The 23,876-nt window shown below is 45.0% G+C and overlaps 1 protein-coding gene across 1 annotated transcript in view; it reads right to left on the bottom strand.

The window, feature by feature from the left end:
- cnmd (chondromodulin) overlaps window positions 1-23,876 on the bottom strand; it is a 79,634-nt gene that overhangs the window by 50,220 nt on the left and 5,538 nt on the right. The window contains exons 3-4 of the mRNA XM_070891875.1: window positions 8,653-8,793; window positions 6,998-7,111 (exon numbers count right to left, since the gene is read on the bottom strand). Coding sequence (XP_070747976.1) covers window positions 6,998-7,111; window positions 8,653-8,793 — 255 coding nt within the window. The remainder of the gene's footprint in view (window positions 1-6,997; window positions 7,112-8,652; window positions 8,794-23,876) is intronic.

Raw genomic sequence — 23,876 nt, forward strand, 5'->3', positions numbered from 1 at the left:
AAAGGATGGTGGATGCAGAAACCCTCACATTTAGAAGGTGCTTGGATGGGCACTTAAAGTGCCGTAACCTGCAGGGTTACTGACCAAGAGCTGGTAAGTGGGATTAAACTGGATAACCTTTTGTTGGCTGGTGCAGATACGATGGTAAGTACTGCAGGGAATTGAATACAGCCAAGGTGATCTCCTGAATTAGTTTCGATCGCCTGGATGGTTTGGAGAGGAATTTTCCTAGATTATTTTTTCTCCAATTTGCCTGGGTTTTTATCTGTTTTTTGCCTCTCCCAGGAGATCACTTGGATCCAGTTGGGGTCAAATGTAGAATGTTTCGGTGCAAGGGATGCCGAGGTTGTGTGGGGTAGACTGGTTGGGCCGGGTGCTTTTTACCTTTCCTTCATTGTTCATTGTTCATAGGTTTATATGTAACCTTCAGAGCTGCTGACCGAGGGCCGTGTGGTTCTGTGTCGTACGGCGATGGGCTAAAATGGCCTCCTTCGGCGCTGTAGATTTCTATGTTTCTATATTTTTATGTTTCTATGAAAGTGGTCTGTTCTTCTGTCAAAATACTGTCTTAATAAACGCTTTGGAGCAATTCTTCCATTAGCCTGATGCTCTCTGTTTGTGCCTCTGTGACATGCCAGCAGTAGTACAATATTACATGGCATGAATATTTATTGTACTGTACTTTCTACGAGTTCTGGGTAAGGCTCCAACTTCACTGTGCCCTGCTCCTTTGGTGCTCTCAAGAGTAGTACTCCTTAAAAGGCATGAAGGACTTGAGACAGTCAGGCCAACCACCCACCAGATTCTACTCCTGATGTTTATACACCATCTTGTCTTGCAAGCAAGTATAATAGTACAGAGAGATAGGAGGTGCACAGACTGTGACTGCACCACACAACTGCATCGCCTTAGAGCCATACCGCATGCTGGAACTTTATAATGCATATTCCTTTTCTAAATCCCCTTTAAAAACTGCTACTGTGTGCATTATTTCCCATAAGTACTTGACAATTCTAAACACAGCATACATTGTAAGTGTCTCCATTTATATGAAATCTTCCTTGAGTTGCTCCCACTGTGAATCTGGGTGACTCGTTACAGCTTAGTATCTTTCAACATGACCAGATAAAATAGTTAGCAAAAATGACCTTCTGCAAGTCTACTTGTAGTAGGTGCTTATGCATAACAATATTATTGGCTTGCCTTAGCTTCTGGATGCCTTGAAGTAAGAGTGGAGACTTTGCTTCAGAATGCTAAATTTGAGGGGTATGAATACCAATGGTGGGAAGCTCCATATAAATTAGATGAAGCTTCTCAAATTTCTCAGAGTTATTTTCATCCTTCTATTTCAAAGAGTGATATTCATCTAGATTCTCTGCAAGTCAGGTTCTGCCTCTCTGAATTGGAAAGTACAGATCATAATTGGCAATATGTTCCATCTTGCTGTTCAAATTGTTCAGTGAGTAAAATCCCATAATGCATACATAAGAACATAATAAGAACATAAGAAATAGGAGCAGGAGTAGGCCATAAGGCCCCTCGAGCCTGCTCCGCCATTCAATAAGATCATGACTGATCTGATCCTGGACTCAGCTCCACTTCCCCGCCCGCTCCCTATAACCCCTCATCTCCCCCATCACTCAAGAAACTATGTATTGCAGTCTTAAATTTATTTAATGTCCCAGCTTTCACAGCTCTCTGAGGCAGCGAATTCCACAGATTCACAACCTTCTCAGAGAAGAAATTTCTCCTCATCTTTGTTCTAAATGGACGGCCCCTTATTCTAAGATCATGCCCTCTAGTTCTAGTCTCCCCCATCAGTGGAAACATCCTCTCTGCATCCACCTTGTCAAGCCCCCTCATAATCTTATACGTTTCGATAAGATCACCTCTCATTCTTCTGAATTCCAATGAGTAGAGCCCAACCTACGCAACCTTACCTCGTCAGTCAACCCCCTCATCTCCAGAATCAACCTAGTGAATCTTCTCTGAACTGCCTCCAAAGCAAGTATATCCTTTCTTAAATATGGAAACCAAAACTGCACGCAGTATTCCAGGTGTGGCCTCACCAATACCTTATATAACTGTAGCAAGACTTCCCTGCTTTTATACTCCATCCCCTTTACAATAAAGGCCAAGATTCTATTGGCCTTCCTGACCACTTGCTGTACCTGCATACTATCCTTTTGTGTTTCATGCACAAGTACCCCAGGTCCCGCTGTACTGCAGTACTTTGCAATCTTTCTCCATTTAAATAATAACTTGCTCTTTGATTTTTTTCTGCCAAAGTTCTTTGCCTGCACATCAAGCAACAAGAACTCAATGATTTAAAGAAAAACACATTTGAAAGGAGCATCTTTGCTTCCAACTGTCTGACAATTTTTAAAGGAATTCCAAACAGGGATTTGTTTGCTCCCAAGTCAATATTAAATTTCATATATTTGTATTGGAGTGCAATCATGTTGCTTTGGTCCAAGTTGCATTTTGTTTGTATTGTTGACACTTACAATCTTGGGGATGCACTTACATAAATCTCTCAGCTGATGTCTTTTGACAATTCACTCTGTTCTGGCTTAGTGGCTAAAACAGGTTATTTGATCGGTTTCTCATGGCTTGTGTCTCATACTTTTTCTCGGATCTGTACCTTGTAAAAACATTTTGCGCTTTCCTGGTGGCTCAGGGATCTACAAGGCATACAGGCCAGCTGACATTCACTGCGAAGGCACATACATGATTAATGTCCTCTTTGGTGAAGTACTTGAGAGAGAATGATTAGTGCATTGAGATGATATCCCAGCAAGCAGTCAACATGAGAGAGAAAACTGCCAAAAAAATAGATTTTTAATATTTTCCAGGTTCAATAATCCTTTTCAAATTGGAATATGCAGGCATCATGTTGTATTTGGTTGGTATTTATGCTGGTTTACAAATTTCTTTCTGGTATTAAATCTTTTAGCACAATGGAATAAAACAGCAATTTAGTCAATTATTGTCAAGATTGAGCCAATTAACTTGTCTTACTCCAAATGCCAACTAGTTAATTGGTATTCTCTACTGGAGGTGTAAATCACACACGGACTATCCTGTAATATAAACCAATAAATTAAAAGATAGTGAAGAAGGCTTTTGAGACAACTACAGCAACATGTGATCCTATCTTAACCTCAATAACGAGACAGACATCAAGCTCGATATTGGTGAAAAATGTCCGTGCTATGACTCTGGAGGATGAAGCACTCCAACAACCTGTGCAAGCAGAGGATTAACCAGCATTGACATGGAAGGTTTGGGAAAGTCTCCTCACCACCCATTTCAATGAAGGGAATCTCCTGTACGAATGTAATTTCAGCCATCCGATTGTCTTTCCCCTATAGTCACTCACCAGTCCCAAAAATACACATATTCACACGTATAGCGAACACAGAAAGATAGCTCCTTGACAATCATTGCAGTAATTTTAGTTCTTTAATTTCATTGACTACCATTTCCAATTATATCTAAGTGTCCATTTGACAAGTTTAGGGTCTGCAGTGCTAGTCACCCCAATAAGAAGTCTAGGTCTAGAAATCCAATATCCGTAAACTGAAGGCCGTGGTCAGGATGGAGGGAGATCGGAGTTAGGAATGAGGTCAGAGATGATAAGGGTAAGTACTTACTTTTTTTTCATTCGCCGCTGTTTAATGTTTGATTTCCTGGGAGTAAACATCGGTGGCGTCGGCTGCCTCAGATGCATGTCAAATTTGCAAGAGGGAGCAGAAGCAGGCCTTTATTTGAATATGTTAATAGCTGTTTCAGATGCAGCTAAACAACACCTCTTTTTTTTTGCTCTCATCAATATGGCATCCGGCGCGGTCCGCATCAGAAGTGGGCGGAAGCAATTCGGATGCCATTTTTTCCACAAAACCTGCCTTAACAGCCAGGTGTCGAATTTCTAGGCCTGAATGTCGCGCAATTGTGTACGGCTCTGGAACGACTGGGAAATGGGGTGCCGTGGCAGCCCGGCGGAGAAGCGGAGTGCCAGACTGCAATATCCAGGCACGGCCCCTGCAATTTGAAGTTGAGAAGGCCGCGGTTGATAAGTTGGGCATTTCTAAAATTTTCAGCGCTGCACCTCCCCTTTAAGCCGCGAGCAGCTTAAAGCATCACCCACGGCAACCTCAAGAGGCGCTACCGCATTTTCGCTCCGTGGCGAAAATGGGTCGCTGAGCATGGTGATGGCGTCGTCACTGCCAGTGCAGCGGCCCGGGGCACTACCGGCAGGAGTGGGGCGCTACCGATTAGTTCTGCCGCTAAACTCCCACGGAATTTTGTGGGAGTCGGTAATGGTGCCACGCCCGGGCAAAAAGTTGTTTGCGTCCCGTTAGCACCCCGGGGGGGGGGCTAATGGAACGCACAAATGACACACATTTTCCTCCTAACTGTCTTACATTTAGAGATGTACCGGTACTGCCTAATATCTAACCCTATAATATCATAACTCAAGGGCGTAATAATATGATTCCTTTGTGATTTGAACTGAAAGGTCTTTCGCACGTGCCCTCATATACATGTCTCCAATCTATTTGGAGATGGACTGAAAAACGCTTACTAAGATGTGGCCATCTGTGAATCATAAAACTGCTTTATTTCGCAGTCCTAGGTTTCAGATGCTAAGCAACTCCTCTAGGGTACCAGAATTTTAGTCAAGGGTAAACTGCTGGACATCTTACAACTCATATAAATCTATCAGTCATAGCAGAGTACATTTTTTCTCTAATATTTTCAAACCATTTTCCATTGTCAATTGCAATCTTTTTTTTTAAAGATTTCCCATCCAGAGCAATTGGAGAGTTGATGCTACATCTAATATGGTGCCAGTCAGAGGACTTTGCATGAACACTCCCAATGTGTCCACAAACTTCAATTAATTCCCCTATATTGAATAACATTTCCTCCATGGATGGAATGCTTTGGCCCAGCACAGAAAGTATTGTGGGCAGGAAGCTTTTCCTTGCTTTATCTTCTCAATCTCTCATTATTTGTGCTATGAAGTTGACTAGGGATATCCTGTTGTTGCTCTAAAAGTCTGAACAACCAACCTGCTGAATTCCATACTCGCCTTCTCTCCCGTCTTGCAATGCCTACGACCTTGAAATGGTCGTTGCAATTTGCCTTTGACTAGTGGATGCATTACATCCTCAGTGATGGGTGATGCTAACATAATGGTGACTGTATCATATTCGTTTGGGTGCTAGAATCTCATTTGATGCTGCCTAAAGTAGCCCTTCCATATGCTGTGGTGCAGTGTGTTGTGGTGCATATTCTTGGACTTTAGATAATCCAGGTTCATCTGTAGAGAGAGGAAGGATCCATATTAACAATGTTTCACACTACCTTTGTAGTAGCATGGCAATACAGCTAATGCATGGTTATTGAAAAACAATTGCTGCATGACTTTAAACATGAATTCAGTATTGGTATTGTTTAATTATCTAATTTCTCATTTGGGTAATGTGTTCCTGAAACGGGCAACAAAAGAGAGATCCTTACCAAAGTCATTATTGAAGTCCATATCTTTAGCCCTTTTCACTTCTGTGAGTTCAAGGCAGAAAAGATGTGACACATTCTTCTCTGCTTCTGACAGCATCCTTAACCACTAGGATTCAACTTGTGTTGCTTTTCTTATCTGGTGGTTAAATGCAGTTTTTTTCCTTACGTCCTTTTCACTTTCTGTCACATTGGTCTTATTTCTGCTGATTTACTGGCAGTTTAACACAACCTCCTTCCAGTCCTTTTGATACATGGATTAGTCACATGGGGTGGTACTAAATATGGATATCTCTTGATCACTGGCACCATCACAGTTAGAGCTTTGCCCCTTTCTCCGACAATGTTAACACTGTTTGAAGCAAGTTCTACCGTGATTTAAAGGAGTCAGACACCCATTTTCCTACTTGCAAAGGTACTAAGCTGTGATTATTCTAGCTGTACTTTGGATATAGCAATCAAACATAGTACCAGTGATAAGTTATGAAGTTTTATATCAGAAATATAGCAGCAATCCTGGATAACTGTAAAGCGCTTTTCAAGCTGACACACCAGGAATTCACACTCATGGTTCTTTAACACTTGCCAGTTTAAAAATAAATCACATTAAATTTTCAATTAAAATGTTAATTGAACATAGCCTCTCAAATTCCATTTTTATCTGAAAACCCGAGCTGTCAAATATTAGGTGAATGGTCAAAAATTAAAATCTAATTAAACATCACATTCTTGAGATTAATACATGTCTGGAGTTCTCATTATTTCAATTTTCTGACCTGCTACAGACATTATTTAAGGTGTCACCTCTCCCTGGATCATCCAAATCTAATTTGCACATCAGTAATTCTACTAATTAGCCCAGGTGGGCTGGGGTTACTAATAATAGCTAAGGAGGAAGATATACTGTATCATAGCTGCTCACTTAGAATAGACTCACTGCTAGGCTGGCATGTGCAAATTGTTCTGTTTTAATATTAAAGACTCCTGAGTTGAATTTGTTATATGGGCTATTAGTAATTCCTTTGTCTGCTATTTTAGTAGAGGGATTAACCTGTTTCTTTTAGTTGTGCAATGCGAGTTGAACCCTTTTATTTGTGCACATAGATCTTTGTTTTTTCTTGTATTCCTCCTGGGACAGTAGGTGAATAGACTTCAGATGCATTTTCTCAGCCGTCCAAGTGTATGAATTTCACAGTATCTGGGCAACTAGGCCAGATTCTGTTGCAAATCTGAATGTCACACTCAAGGGGAAAACCTTGCCTGCAGCAAACTGCATCTACTGTTGATTGACATGGCATTAAGATCTGGAGAATTCAAGGGGCCTGCAAGTTCTGCATCCACTCGGCTGAAAGATGCTACAACCCTCAGCTCCAAATAGCATTAATACAGTTACCTTCTCCATGTAAAGATTATGTTACCTGGGTCTTGCTGTTATAAAACCACTAGAAATTAAAATCCATTTAACACCTACAAGCTCAAATGAAACCGCTTCGGTTTTCAGGTTCTCGATATCCGGCAGGTGTGCTTTAGCTTGGGCTTTGATGTAGCACTTCTCTCCTCCAGCAAAGTGAATTCCTGTAATTCCCTGTAAAATAAAAATTAGCGACTGTTAAACAATCCTGAAGCACATCTGTAGTTTCACTTAAGTTGCACTGAAACATGTCACAAAACAAGTGTAACAAAAATGCTACATTTGCATGTAACACAAATGCTACGTTTACAATCAGTTCATTTTGTTCTTAGCTTTTCATTGAATAGGTAGCTGTGGCTCAGTACTGGCGCTTACTCCTCTGATTTAGAAGGTTAGGGGTGTAAGCCCCACTCCAGAGACTTGAGCATATAATCTAGGCTGATACTTCAGTGCAGCACTGAGAATGGGACGTTAAACTGAGGCCCCGTCTGCCCTCTCTGGTAGACATTAGAAAAAAAAAATGACCAATATTCATCTCTTAACCAAAGTCACTAAAACAGATTATCTGGTCAATATCACATTTCTCTTTGTGGGATGTTGCTGTGCGCAAATTAGCTGCCCTGTTTCCTACATTTTGGCTACACTTCAGATGTATTTACTCTTCAGTTCTGACGAAGAGTCATCGACCTAAAATGTTAACTCTGTTTTTCTCTCCACAGATGCTGCCTGACCTGCTGAGATTTCCAGCATTTTCTGCTTTCATTCCAGATTCCAGCATCTTCAATATTTTGCTTTTGTGTCAAAAGTATTTCATTGGCTGTAAAGTGCCTTAGGACATCCTGAGGTCATGAAAGCACTGTATAAATGCAAGTTCCTTCTTTTTCTTTATAGTCAGGATCTATTTAGTTTTTTACAATACATCTTATACTGTATGAAAGATCCAAATGGAATACACCCTAGCTGATCTTATAAAAGTATTCATTCCCAAATAATCAGGAAACAAGTACACAACGGTTTTACATAGAATCACAGGAAGCTGATTTTATTCAGCCCTGCTCACAGTGAAAAACGTGCAGTAGGCAAGTGAATTTTTCTTTTTAATTACCTAGTTTCCTCTCGCTGCCCAAGGCCCACCAGACCAGGTCTCAAAATGGACAACTTGCACTCCTGTCCAAAACAGGCAAGAGCTTTATTTAAATATTAAAATTGGGGTCCTATGCTGGTTGTAGGATCCTGATGCAATTTGCAGGTACCAATAAGCAAAGCATACACCGTGCAGGCTCTGCCTACTGGCAATGGATGAAAAATGGCCTAACCAGTGGTTCTTAAAGGAAGTTCTGCAGGCTGCTCCATGACCGCCATAGAGACCCCAGTACAACAGATTTCTGTGGGGTTAGGAGGAAATATGAATGTTCCTCCCTGCCCCACAAAAATCTTGTCATCAGCTGCCGGCTACTCAGTGGCTCCCCCTCCCTCCCTGGATCGCCTATCCCTCCTTTAAAATTTGACTTGTAGCTCAGCTCCCTGATTGGCGGACTGTTTCTTGAGCGCTGGTAGTGTGCTGATCAAATTCAAATGAGGTCTGACCATGAAAATAGTTTCAATCGAAGGCAAATAGGTGTAATTCACTTTGAAACAATGTAAATAAGCCAGGAACTGGAAGGGATCTAATAACAGGCTGCTCTTCACAAGATTTAAGACACAGTTTAACTTACAGTCTGAAAATCATGAACTTCCACAGCCTCTTCACTGCCACTTCCAGTTCTGAACGTCTCAAGGTTGTTCTCAGTATCAATTTCCAGTGATCCATCCTTTACCTTTCCATTGATGCTCATGCTATAATGCATATTGTACACCTGTAATCAAACCAACTGTATTGTTATTTCTATCAGTAAATGATTGAATTCTAAAGTGCAGAACATTTTGGTTCAGTATTCTGACTAAGGTAAACATGCATTTATACATTTTGAAAAAGGTGAGGAAAAATGTTCTCTTGAGCAGTTGAGGTAGCACAGAGGAAAATCAGGTGGGGCCCTATTAGGAACGGACTGATTGCCTTCAAAAGGGTGTGGGATTCTTCGGCATTCTTATGGATAAAGGAGGACGCTGATAATACAGTGCTATGGAACCAAGCATGGGGCATTCAGTAAATCTAATTTCCCATATGGCTAGTTCGGCCCTGGTCCCTACAGCAGAGGCCTGTCTGATTTTGCTCTATATGCTTTAGCTAGGCATTAGTTTGCACACAAGTGCTAAAGAGAGAAATCTACTGCATAATTTCCTGACAGCGAAGACAGGATGGCAACTTGCTCCCAAATCTCTCCCAAAATGGCTCTTAAACCAACTATTGAGAGGTGCACAAGAGCCACTCAGACTGAGGGTCACCTTTTGTCTCCCTCCCTGCTGGTGTAGAAAAGCCTTGCATCCATTCCACAGCTCCCAAGATCAAGAAATATCTGTATGGGGAAATGACAGACACAAACCCAAGTCCGATACAGTTGCAGTTATTTAGTAAGTTAATAAATAAAAGTTGGACTTGCCAAACAAATTAAGAAGGCACAATATTGTAAAGTATCTTTTAATGCAATGTGGGATAAAGGTTAACCATTTAACTGTCATACTGACATGGAGAAAGGAATGTAGTATAGGCAATGTACAAAGGGACCATTCATCAGATAGCTAGATTAGGTATGCTTGGATATTTTGTTCCCATTTGTTAAGCTGCCAACTGAATGGCCATGGGTTTAATACATTAGCAATGTTGATGGAGAAAACATTAATGTAATTAATTCCTTTCTCTGTATGCTATATTACCCAACTGCTTTGATTCATTGCAGTTCATCTGAAGCCATCATTTGTACAAATGGCTACAGAACTGTAACATTTCTCAGATAAAGTAGTAGATGTTGGCATGGCTGCCTGATTCCATTTCTCGAAACACAGCATCTTGTAAAATGGCTATGAATGAGTGGGAGAGTGCCAGAGGTGGTGCAGTGTCCTTGGAAAATAGTCTAATTTTACTTAAGAGCACTGATGTGCAGGCTTTGTAAAGGAAAATGCCACATACACCAGATGAGAGAGTAGCACAGTCAGAAAGTGAAGCAAAATGTATCAGCTAACAAAACTATTCTTGATTTGGATTATTCCTCACATCTAAATGTTGGTGCTGTACAAGGATTCAAACTCACCATTATCCAGATTAAATAAACAGTGAAAGATACTGGTTTTAATTTTAAACATTGATTTAATGTGAAGATGTTCCTCTTATTATTGTAATTTATTTCAAAGCATTTTTACTGTTAGAATATTTAGTGTGGCATGTATCCAATTCAGGGTGTACTTCAAGGGTGTCACAAGGTAATTACAGCTAAGCAATGCCATTCACCCTCAACTTGATTCATCCATCCAGAGATCCTAATATCAGCCCATTGTACCATCCACTTGTTTCTTAAATGATAAAGAAAGGAAAAAAAATGGAAGAAAGAAAGATTTGCATTTAAATAGTGCCTTTCATGACCACTAGACATCCCAAAGCACTTTACAGCCATTGAAGTACTTTTTTTTAAAGTGTAGTCACTGTTGTAATGTAGGAAACTATTCTTTCTGGAAGTTTATTCCACATGTTAACCACTCTTTGGGGTAGATTTTCATTTTGTGGGCTAGTGTAAAATGGGCGATAGACCATATTACATCTCTCCTGAGTTTTATTTTCATGGAAGTAAAAATCGGGAGAGATGTAAAACAGATTGCTGATTTACTATCACCTGTTTTACACTATCACACAAAAGTCAAGAGTTTTTTTTTATTCATTCAAGGAATGTGGGCGTCACTGGCAAGGCCAGCATTTATTGCCCATCTCTAATTGCCCTTGTCCTTCTAGGTGGTAGAGTTCGTGGGTTTTGGAGATGCTGTTGAAGAAGCCTTGGCAAGTTGCTACAGTGCATCTTGAAGATAATTCACACCATAGCCATGGTGCACCAGTGGTGGAGGGAGTGAATGTTTAAGGTGGTGGATGGGGTGCCAATCAAGTGGGCTGCTTTGTCCTGGATAGTGTTGAGCTTCTTGAGTGTTGTTGGTGCTGCACTCCAGGCAAGTGGATTTTGATGACCGGGGGGCAGTGCGGTGTGGCGGGGTCAGGTTGGTGGAGGACCTTTGTCTTATGGATGTTTAGTGTAAGGCCCATGCTTTCATATGCCTCAGTGAGATGTTGACGATGGCTTGGAATTCGGCCTCTGAATGTGCGCAGATGCAAGCGTCATCGGCGTACTATAGTTTGATGACAGAGGATGGGACGATCTTGGATCTAGCCTGAAGGCAACGAAGGTTGAGCAGGTTCCCATTGGTTCTATAATTTAGTTCCACTCCAGTGGGAGCTTGTTGAGAGTGAGATGGAGCATTGCAGCAAGGAAGATCGAGAAGAGCATTGGTGCAATAACACAGCCCTGCTTGACCCTGGTCCGGATGTAGATTGGGTCTGTGGTGGATCCCTTGGTCAGGATCATGGCTTTCATGTTGTCGTGGAGCAGGCAGAGGATGGTGACAAATTCCTACATGGCAAGCGAGCCCCAGGTGGGCAGAGCAAACGACTCAAGGACACCCTCAAAGCCTCCTTGATAAAGTGCAACAGCCCCACTGGCACCTTGGAATCCCTGGCCCAAGACCATCCAAAGTGGAGGAAGAGCTTCCGGGAGGGTGTTGAGCACCTCAAGTCTCATCGCCAAGAGCATGCAAAAATCAAGCGCAGACAACGGAAGGAGCATGCGGCAAACCAGACTCCCCACCCACCCTTTCCTTCATCCACTATCTGCCCCACATGTTACAGAGACTGTAATTCCCGCATTGAACTGTACAGTCACCTGAGAACTCACTTTTAGGGTGGAAGCAAGTCTTCCTCGATTTCAAGGGACAGCCTATGATGATGACTCAAGTGGAAACTATTCCATTACACTCCTGACCAAAGTTTTCTCTAATTTTTTTTGGTGCACGATACTTTTAAATTTGCTTCGCAGACATAGGGGCCAAAATTCACGTCCGCCCGAAATGGGGTGCACCCACTACTATCTGGCGGTCACTACCACCACAATGGTTGCGGTGGCCATTAGAGCAAAATTCAGTATTTTTTAAAAAAAATGGCTCCCAGCGGTATTGGTTGGTGGGAATTGTCAGTTTGCAGCGGTGTGGGTGTGGAGCGGCCTTTGGACCACGAAATTCAGCTACTGCTGATTTGCTGCTAATGGATCAGCTGCTCCCCGGCCTTCCTAAGGGGCAGCGTTTGTGGCTAGGCCCTGAGCAGCGAAGCCGCTTGAGTGGAGGCCATGGCTAATGCACTAATAGCAAGGACGGCAACCAGATTTTCCGACGTTGAACTGGAGACATTTATGGAGGCTGTGGAGGGAAGGGGTTGGGTCCTGTACTCCGATGCAGGCAGACCGACTCGCAAACTTTTCATGAATGCCTGGAGATTGCTGAGGAGGTCTCGGGGACCTCCATTCATGACTACACCCCGACCCAATGCCGCAAAAGGATGAACGACATCATTCATCTGATGAAAGTGAGCACATGTTCCACCAACTGCTGACCTTCCATCGCGAGCCTTTCCTTCATCCTTCTCTTATTTCCCACCTTCACTGTATAGTCACTGAAGCAGCATTTGATTGTTGAGGCCTGTATATATATGTGCGTTCTTGCAATGGAGGCTCCCTTTCATGCCACAGTTACAGCTGAATGTCAGGGACACACTTGTGCACTCATTTCTGATGCCTCATGACACTGCTACTCAGTAAACATTCTTTGTTTTGCAGGCCAAGGTTGCTCACAACCGAATGGAGCAAAAGGGAACTGGTGGTAGAGAGTCTGACATAGAGCAGCTCACTCCATTGGAGGAAAGTGTCCAGACGCTAGTGGGCACACATGCCTTCTTTGTGGCCTCCGGTAGTGCCGATCCCACTGTGGACAGCATGGGTAAGTGAAGGCCTTCCTTTAAATGCTATCTCTCGCTGAAAGCGCCAGCGCATACTGCGCGTTTCCTTATGAAAGTGCACAAGTTCCCTACCTCCCCCTTGCGGCAACACTTGTGCCATTTATGCTTGCAGATGAGAGGCTGAGTGTGAGCCAAGGCCAGGGACATAGTGCTGATGCATGTGGGACGGCAAGCCAAGATAACAGCCTTAAGGGCACTGGCAGACAAAGGCAGGTAACTATAGGCCGGTTAGTTTAACATCTGTAGTGGGGAAAATGCTTGAAGCTATCATTAAGGAAGAAATAGCGGGACATCTAGATAGGAATAGTGCAATCAAGCAGACGCAACATGGATTCATGAAGGGGAAATCATATTTAACTAATTTACTAGAACTCTTTGAGGATATAACAAGCATGGTGGATAGAGGTGTACTGATGGATGTGGTGTATTTAGATTTCCAAAAGGCATTCGATAAGGTGCCACACAAAAGATTACTGCAGAAGATAAAGATACGCGGAGTCAGAGGAAATGTATTAGCATGGATCGAGAATTGGCTGGCTAACAGAAAGCAGAGAGTCGGGATAAATGGGTCCTTTTCGAGTTGGAAATCGGTGGTTAGTGGTGTGCCACAGGGATCGGTGCTGGGACCACAACTGTTTACAATATACATAGATGACCTGGAAGAGGGGACAGAGTGTAGTGTAACAAAATTTGCAGATGATATAAAGATTAGTGGGAAAGCGGGATGTGTAGAAGACACAGAGAGGCTGCAAAGAGATTTAGATAGGTTAAGCGAATGGGCTAAGGTTTGGCAGATGGAATACAATGTCGGAAAATGTGAGGTCATCCACCTTGGAAAAAAAAACATTAAAAGGGAATATTATTTGAATGGGGAGAAATTACAACATGCTGCGGTGCAGAGGGACCTGGGGTTCCTTGTGCATGAATCCCAAAAAGTTAGTTTGCAGGTGCAGCAGGTAATCAGGAAGGCGAATGGAATGGAATGTTGGCCTTCATTGCGAGAAGGATGGAGTGGAGGGAGGGAGGTCCTGCTGCAACTGTATAAGGTATTGGTGAGGCCGTACCTGGAGTACTGCGTGCAGTTTTGGTCACCTTACTTAAGGAAGGATATACTAGCTTTTGAGGGGTTTACAGAGACGATTCACTTGGCTGATTCCGGAGATGAGAGGGTTACCTTATGATGATAGATTGAGTAGGTTGGGTCTTTACTCGTTGGAGTTCAGAAGGATGAGGGGTGATCTTATAGAAACATTTAAAATAATGAAAGGGATAGACAAGATAGAGGCAGAGAGGTTGTTTTCACTGGTCGGGGAGACTAGAACTAGGGGGCACAGCCTCAAAATACGGGGGAGCCAATTTAAAACCGAGTTGAGAAGGAATTTCTTCTCCCAGAGGGTTGTGAATCTGTGGAATTCTCTTCCCAAAGAAGCAGTTGAGGCTAGCTCATTGAATGTATTTAAATCACAGATAGATAGATTTTTAACCAATAAGGGAATTAAGGGTTAGGGGGAGCGGGCGGATAAGTGGAGCTGAGTCCACGGCCAGATCAGCCATGATCTTGTTGAATGGCGGAGCAGGCTCGAGGGGCTAGATGGCCTACTCCTGTTCCTAATTCTTATGTTCTTATGTTCTTATGTTCTTATGTTCAGCCGAGACCATGGAGAGGCTCATGAGGATATTGGGAGGCCAAGGCAGGAAGACAGCTTTGAGGGCAGCAGCAGCCGTGGCCGTGAGGAGACTGATGAGGGCATTGGGAGGCAAAGCCTGGGCGAGAGCCAAGAAGGCACTGGCAGCCATGGCCATGCCGACACCCGAGATGCCACTGGGAGCGCGAGCCTGAACGAGACCCTGGAGGCCACTCCATATGTTGGCACGATGTCGGATGAGGTGGAGGAAGAGGGGATACTGCTGGGAAAACCACGTTACAGTCACACGCGCCAGCTCAGATACTGGGAGAATGTGGTCCGATCAGTTAGAGATAGCAGAGGGGTCTGCACTGGGTGTTGCACCAGGGCCTAGCAGGCTGCAGCATGGTGATGGGCAAACGCGAACCTTGGGTGCCATCTCCCCGGAGGGAGAGTGTGCACACGAGTTCTACTGAAGAGGTCTCAGATGAGCCCATCGATGTTGGAGCTTATGTAAGAAGGGTGGAGACCGTGCATTCCCAGATGTTGGGGGTAGTGGCAAGGGTGTCAGAGAGGCTGCTGCAAGTGGTCAGGAGCATGGAAGAGTCCGCCTCCCGATTGTCGACAGTTTTGTGCACACCATGGAGCCCATCACTGCCAGTGTGCAGGGGATGATGGACTCCCAGATTGAGTGTGCGGATCCAGTTGTGATGCCGCAACTCTTTGGTGATGTGGCAGCTGCCATTACAGCACAAGGACAAGGGAACGAGCGTATCAGTGCTGCTTTGGAGAGGATGGCCATGGCCCTGGAAGCTCAGAATGCTCTTATGCAGTCTGGGCAACAGGCCATGGAACTTCTTACTGCTGTCCTCTCTGGTGGCTTTGAGACTCTGGCTGCTCTGATGCTGTCTCAGCCGGATGCCACGCGAGAGACCTCAGTGTTGTCATCGCGGCTGGGTCCACCACGGTCCACGGGGGACCTTCCGGTGTCACGCCACACCCCCAACCTGTGTTCCCTCAGATTGGTGGCGATGGTGATGTGCTGCCCCCATGGAGTGGCGCAGGCTCCTTGGACCAGAATGATGATGATGTGCCCTCTCAGGATCATAGCATTCCTGACTCCAGACCTGTCACTCTGCCATTGCCTCCAAGCATGGACTCACCCAAGCCAAGGCTGACTGGACCCACCAAAGAGGGTACTGATCAGTCTCCAGCTGACCCTTCCAGGGCCAGAGCTAGTTGGTGGTGTCCGAAGGACATCTGTAGCTTCTACACATGAAAGACAGCAGCCTTCCCAGACCCATGAGGCAGCCACAGTAGAGACATTTATGTAACAGGGGTTATAAGGAAATGCCAAGGGTGAGAAATGATTTTGTGTATGTTTTTTGCACCTTTCTTTATTCTGTAATAATTCTTTATTTTGTGTTCCCATATCTGTGCAGGTGTGTCATTTCACTGTGGGAAATGATGTGCTAAAGGACTCATTGGGATGGCCACGGAAATGCAAAGATGAAGGGTGAAGTGGGCATTAACTCATCGGAAAGACGGTTCTAGACTTCCCTTGCAGGGTTGAGATCGCGATGGCGCTTCCTGGGTGGCTGACGACACGCATCCTGTTCCTCCTCCTCCTCCCCCTGCTTCACCTCCTCCTCCTCCTACACCTCCTGCTGAGGTTCTGCTGTTGGCTCAACCTCCAACGGCTGGCCTATCATGATAGCCAGGTTGTGAAGCAGACAACCACGAATAGGGAGACCTGCTCAGGTGAGTACTATAACACTTCACCAGAACGGTCCAGGCAACAGAACCTCTACTTAAGGATCCCAATTCAGTGCTCAATTATAAACCTGGTGACGGAATGAGAGTCATTGTAAGCTTGCTGCTCAGCAGTCCTGGGGTTGCGAAGGGGAGTCAGCAGCCAAGTGCACGGTGGATATCCCTTGTCATCCAGCAGCCAGCCAGAATTCTGGTTTGGGCCCGAAAACACGGCGGGCACAGTGCTCTGGCTTAGGATGAAGGGATCGTGGCTGTTGCTTGGATACTAGGCATCAACTGCCATGATCTTGTGCTGGTGGTCGCACACAAGCTGCACGTTGAGGGAGTGGAATCCCTTTTGGTTCATGAACATCTCCTTATTGGTTTGTGGCATCCTCAATGCGACGTGTGTGCAGTCTATGGTGCCCTGAACCCTGGGGAACCCCGCAATGCGCACAAATCCGGTCTGCCGCTCCATCTGCTTCTCCCTGCTCATCGGGAAAGAAATGTATTAATGCCTTCTCTTGTAGAGAGCATCTGTAACTTGACAGATGGAGCGATGGGCGGAGAACTGAGAAATGTTCGAAATGTCTGCAGTGGCAGATTGGAAAGAGCCAGTTGTATAGAAATTTAGTGCTATGGTGACTTTGGTATCCACGCTCAGAGCTGTCCTCAGCCTTGTCTGAGGCTGCAGGGCTGGCCACATGGGATTGCACAGCTTCCTGAATCTGAGCTTATGGAGACATTGGTCCTCCGTAAGGTTCATGAAGGAAAACGGCTGCCTGTAGACCCTTGCATGATAGGGCCTTCTTCCCTCAACTCTTTGCTCGGCTCCTCCTATGGCAGCTGACTCATTGCCTTCTTCCTCATCTCTTCATGTTCATCAGCCTCTGCAGCCTACTGCTGGCAAGCATCTGCCTCGTGTGTATCCTGCCTTCTTTGTATGTTGCCCACTATCTAGTGCAGGGGGTCAGCATACCTGACCCTCCTCCTCATGCCAGGTCCTTCCTGGCCAACCTCTCTGCCTTGAGGTCTGTTGCCATTTCCAAGCCCTTCTCTATCTTGGCCATCCATGACTGCTGCCTCCCTTGCCCGCTGCCTCTGGAGCCACCTTCTCCTGCGTGCCTCCCTGCCACACACAATGTGCAGGGGGCTTTCTGCTGCCAGCATTGAGCCCACTGCATCTGCAAGCTCAACCTTCACAATAAGGCCTCTGTGGAATACTGATTGAGGCCCCCAGGCCACTAGTATTCAATGCCGCCATGAAAAGGGCAAGTGAAAAAGTTTTCAGAAGTCCGAAAAATTGGGGGGACTTCCTTTGAAGTCTGCTGGCAGTCTTGAGCCTGCACAGTGCACCGACACAGTGCACCGATACAGTGTACCGATAGAGTGCATCCACACAGTGCACAGACACAGTGCACCAATACAGTGCACCGACACAGTGCACTGACACAGTGCACCGATACAGTGCACTGACACAGTGCACCGATAAAGTGCACCCACACAGTGCACCGACACAGTGCACCCATACATGCAACCACACAGTGCACCCACACAATGCACCCACACAGTGCACTGATACAGTGCACCCACACAGTGCACCGATACAGTGCATCGACACAGTGCACCGATAGAGTGCAATGGCACAGTGCACCCACAGTGTACCGGCACAGTGCACCGATACAGTGCACCGATACAGTGCACTGACACAGTGCACCCAAACAGTGCACCGACACAGTGCACCGATACAGTGCACCAACACAGTGCACCGATACAGTGCACTGACACAGTGCACCCAAACAGTGCACCGACACAGTGCACCGATACAGTGCACCGACACAGTGCACCGACACAAAAAGCTGTCGAGGTCACTTTTAAAATTAATTTCGCTTCCGGTGGGGGAGAGGCTCCGGTGTGCACTCTGATGACGTCTTTAAGGATGCATCTACAGGAGTGCGACGGCAGTAGGGGGAGCGGGGCGGATAGCAACACCGCTGTAAAAACCCCCGAGGAGAATTTCATGAGCGGCGGCAATTCATCAGCAAATCGGTGGCCATGCGACTCTGCCACGTGGCCGCCGCTTTCTGGCAATGAGGCCTTATCGGGAAGCTGAATTTCGGCCCTGTAGTGTCTTTTCCAGTGATCTCCACGGGACCTTCCGATTGGTGCATGGCCACATCCCTTGGGGGAACATTACTCCTGACTTGTGCCTTGTAGATGGTGGAAAGACTTTGGGGAGTCAGGAGGTGAGACACTTAGAAACATAGAAACATAGAAAATAGGTGCAGGAGTAGGCCATTCGGCCCTTCGAGCCTGCACCACCATTCAATATGATCATGGCTGATCATTAACCTCAGTACCTCTTTCCCACTTTCTCTCCATACCCCTTGATCCCTTTAGCCGTAAGGGCCACATCTTACTCCCTCTTGAATATATCCAATGAACTGACATCAACGACTCTCTGCGGCAGGGAATTCCACAGGTTAACAACTCTCTGAGTGAAGAAGTTTCTCCTCATCTCAGTCCTAAATGGCCACCCCTTATCCAAAGAATGTGTCCCTTGGTTCTGGACTTGCCCAACATCGGGAACATTCTTCTCGTATCTAACCTGTCCCATCCTGTCAGAATCTTATACGTTTCTATGAGATCCCCTCTCATCCTTCTAAACTCCAGTGTATAAAGGCCCAGTTGATCCAGTCTCTCCTCATTTGTCAGTCCTGCCATCCCTGGAATCAGTCTGGTGAACCTTCGTTGCACTCCCTAAATAGCAAGAATGTCCTTCCTCAGATTAGGAGACCAAAACTGAACACAATATTCCAGGTCAGGCCTCACCAAGGCCCTGTACAACTGCAGTAAGACCTCCCTGCTCCTATACTCAAATCCCCTAGCTATGAAGGCCAACATGCCATTTGCCTTCTTCACCACCTGCTGTACCTGCATGCCAACTTTCAATGACTGATGAACCATGACACCCAGGTCTCGTTGCACCTCCCCTTTTCCTAATCTGCCGCCATTCAAATAATATTCTGCCTTCATGTTTTTGCCACCAAAGTGGATAACCTCACATTTATCCACATTATACTGCTTCTGCCATGCATTTGTCCACTCTCCTAACCTGTCCAAATCACCCTGCAGCCTCTTAGCATCTTCCACACAGCTCACACCGCCACCCAGTTTAGTGTCATCTGCAAACTTGGAGATATTACGCTCAATTCCTTCATCCAAATCATTAATGTATATTGTGAAGAGCTGGGGTCCCAGCACTGAGCCCTGAGGCACTCCACTAGTTACTGCCTCCCATTCTGAAAAGGACCCATTTATCCCGACTCTCTGCTTCCTGCCTGCCAACCAATTCTCTCTCCACGCCTGTACATTACCCCCAATACCATGTGCCTTGAGCTTGTACAGCAATCTCTTATGTGGTACCTTGTCAAAGGCCTTTTGAAAGTCCAAATACACCACATCCACTGGTTCTCCCTTGTCCACTCTACTAGTTACATCCTCAAAAAATTCCAGAAGATTGGTCAAGCATGATTTCCCTTTCATAAATCCATGCTGACTTGGACCGATCCTGTCACCGCTTTCCAAATGCGCTGCTATTTCATCCTTAATAACAGATTCCAACATTTTCCCCACTACTGATGTCAGGCTAACCGGTCTATAATTACCCGTTTTCTCTTTCCCTCCTTTTTTGAAATGTGGTGTTACATTAGCTACCCTCCAGTCCATAGGAACTGATCCAGAGTCGATAGACTGTTGGAAAATGTTTACCAATGCATCCACTGTTTCTAGGGCCACCTCCTTAAGTACTCTGGGATGCAGACAATCAGGCCCTAGTGATTTATCGGCCTTCAATCCAATCAATTTCTCCAACATAATTTCACGCCTAATAAGGATATCCTTCAGTTCCTCCTTCTCACTCGACCCTCGGTCCCCTAGTACATCCGGAAGGTCATTTGTGTCTTCTTTCGTGAAGACACAACCAAAGTATTTGTTCAATTGGTCTGCCATTTCTTTGTTCCCCATTATTAATTCACCTGAGTCCGACTGCAAGGGACCTACGTTTGTTTTCACCAATCTTTTTCTCTTCACATATCTATAGAAGCTTTTGCAGTCAGTTTTTATGTTCCCGGCAAGCTACTTCTCGTACTCTATTTTCCCCCTCCTAATTAAACCCTTTGTCCTCCTCTGCTGAATTTTAAATTTCTCCTCAGGTTTGCTGCTTTTTCTGTCCAATTTATATGCCTCTTCCTTGGATCCAACATTATCCTTAATTTCCCTTGTTAACCACGGTTGAGCCACCTTCCCTGTTTTATTTTTACTGTTGAAGTTCATCCATGTGATCTATAAATGTTTGCCATTGCCTATCCACTGTCAACCCTTTAAGTATCATTTGCCAGTCTATTCTAGCCAATTCACGCCTCATGCCATCGAAGTTATCTTTCCTTGAGTTCAGGACCCTAGTTTCTGAATTAACTGTGTCACTCTCAATCTTAATAAAGAATTCTACTATATTGTGTTCACTCTTCCCCAAGGGGCCTCGCACAACAAGATTGCTAATTAGTCCCTTCTCATTACACATCACCTAGTCTAGGATGGCCAGCTCTCTAGTCGGTTCCTCCACATATTGGTCAAGAAAACCATCCCTAATGCACTCCAGGAAATCCTCCTCTACCGCATTGCTACCAGTTTAGTTAACCCAATCTATATGTAAATTAAAGTCGCCCATGATAACTGCAGTACCTTTATTGCACACATCCCTTTTTTCTTGTTTGAAGCTTTCCCCAACCTCACTACTACTGTTTGGTGGCCTGTACACAACTCCTACCAGCGTTTTCTGCCATTTGGTATTCCGCAGCTCCACCCATTCGGATTCCACATCATCCAAGCTAATGTCCTTCCTTACTATTGCATTAATTTCCTCTTTAACCAGCAACGCCACCCCGTCTCCTTTTCCTTTCTGTTTATCCTTCCTAAATGCTGAATATCCCTGGATGTTGAGTTCCCAGCCTTGGTCACCCTAGAGCCATGTCACTGTGATGCCAATTACATCGTATCCATTAACTGCTATCTGCGCAGTTAATTCGTCCACCTTATTCTGAATACTCCTCGCATTGAGGCACAGAGCCTTTAGGCTTGTCTTTTGAACACACCTTGCCCCTTTAGAATTTTGCTGTAATGTGGCCCTTTTTGTTTTTTGCCTTGGGATTCTCTGCCCTCCACTTTTACTATTCTCCTTTCTATCTTTTGCCTCTGTCTCCCTTTTATTTCCCTCTGCCTCCCTGCATAGGTTCCCATACCCCTGCCATATTAGTTTAACCCCTCCCCAACAGCACTAGCAAACACTTCCCCTAGGGCATTGGTTCCAGTCCTGCCCAGCTGTAGACCATCCGGTTTGTACTGGTCCCACCTCCCCCAGAACTGGTTCCAATGCCCCAGGAATTTGAATCGCTCCCTTCTGCACCACTGCTCAAGCCATGTATTCATCTGAGCTATCCTTCGATTCCTACTTTGACTAGCATGTGGCACTCGTAGCAATCCTGAGATTACTACTTTTGAGGTCCTACTTTTTAATTTAGTTCCTAGCCCCCTAAATTCGTCTCGTAGGACCTCATCCCGTTTTTTACCTATATCATTGGTACCACAACAACTGGCTGCTCACCCTCCCTTTTCAGAATGTCCTGCACCCGCTTCAAGACATCCTTGACCCTTGCCGCAGAATACCCAGCCTCTGACCTGCTCTTGTTCCCACAGTATTTATATGGCTGGTCCAGTTAAGTTTCTGGTCAATGGTGATCCCCCAGGATGTTGATGGTGGGGGAATTCAGCAATGGTAATCCAGTTGAATTTCAAAGGCTAGTGGTTAGACTCTCTGTTGTTGTACTCATTGCTTGGCACTTGTGTAGTGTGAATGTTACTTGCCACTTATCAGCCCAGGCCTGAATGTCATCCACATCTTGCTGCATGCTAGCATAGGCTGTTTCATTATCTGAGGAAGAACACTGTGCAATCATCAGTGAACATCGCCACTTCTGATGTTATGATGGAGGGAAGGCCATTGATGAAGCAGCTGAAGATGGTTGGGCCTAAAGCACTGAGGAACTCCTACAGTGATGTCCTTGGGTTGAGATGATTGACCTCCAACAACCACAGACATCTTCCTTTATTGCTAGTATGACTCCAGCCAGTGAAGAGTTTTCCCCCTGATTCTCATTGACTTCAATTTTACTCGGACTCCTTGATGCCACACTTGGTCAAATGCTGTCTTGATATCAAGGGCAGTCACTCTCACCTCACCTCCAGAACTCAGCTCTTTTGTCCATGTTTGGACTAAGGCTGTAATGAGGTCTGGAGTCGAGTGGTTCTGGCAGAACTCAAACTGGGCATTGGTGAGCAGGTTATTGGTGAGTAAGTGCCGCTTGACAGCACTGTCAACGATACCTTGCATCACTTTGCTGATGATTGAGAGTAAACTGATGGGGCGGTAATTGGCCAGATTGGATTTGTCCTGCTTTTTGTGGACAGGACATACCTGGGCAGTTTTTCACATTGTCGGGTAGATTCCAGTGTTGTAGCTGTACTGGGAACAGCTTGGCTAGAGGCGCGGCTAGTTCTGGAGCACAAGTCTTCAGCACGACAGCCGGGATGTTGTCGGGGCCCATAGCCTTTGCTGTATCCAGTGCACTCAGCCACTTCTTGATACCACGTAGAGTGAATCGAATTGGCTGAATACTGGTTTCTGTGATGGTGAGGGCCTCAGGAGGAGGCCGCGATGGATCACCCACTTGGCACTTCTGGCTGAAGATGATTGCAAATACGTCAGCCTTGTGTTTTGCACTCACGTGCTGGATTACACCATCATTGAGGATGGAGATGTTCATGGAGCCTCCTCCTCCCATCGGTTGTTTAATTGTCCACCACCATTCATGACTGGATGTGGCAGGACTGTTTGTGTCATGAAAACTATCCTGATAGCTGTCTTAAAATAAACTGTTCTAGTATAAATCTGTGCCCCGTAGTTCTACCCTTTGCAGTTAAATTTAAATTAATATTCTGGGTTAACAGTTGCAATTAACAATCTTATCTTCCTCTAGAAGGTCACCTCCCAGGCACCTTCCTTGCAGGCTGAAAAGTCTAACATTTTCCAATAATTCCTCACAACTCAGCCCCCTAAACACTGGGAATCAGCCTTTTGTCAATGTTGCTACCAGCACTAGAATATCTCTTCTTTCTTGGTGACTAGAAGTGAAAGCAGTATTCAAGATGCAGTCTGACTAGAGCACTCTTAAATTTGATCATTACTCCTCAAAAATGATATTCTACCATTTTGGCTATATAGTTCAATATCTTACTAACATTTTTGATTATTGCATTGAATCAACTATGATGCATCGGTCTCTTTCAACTCCATCCTTAACTATTTCATCACCATTTATGGAGTAAGCATATTATTTTTTTTCTTCTATATGTAGCACTTTATATTTGCCTGCATCAAATTTTATCTCTCACTTACATATCTTGTCCAACTCATTCTGTAATTTCTGGGCGGCTTCCCCACTACCTCTCCGAGTTTAATCTCATC

This window comes from Pristiophorus japonicus, chromosome 10 (genome assembly GCF_044704955.1).
Source record: "Pristiophorus japonicus isolate sPriJap1 chromosome 10, sPriJap1.hap1, whole genome shotgun sequence".
Classification (NCBI taxonomy): Eukaryota; Metazoa; Chordata; class Chondrichthyes; family Pristiophoridae; genus Pristiophorus; species Pristiophorus japonicus.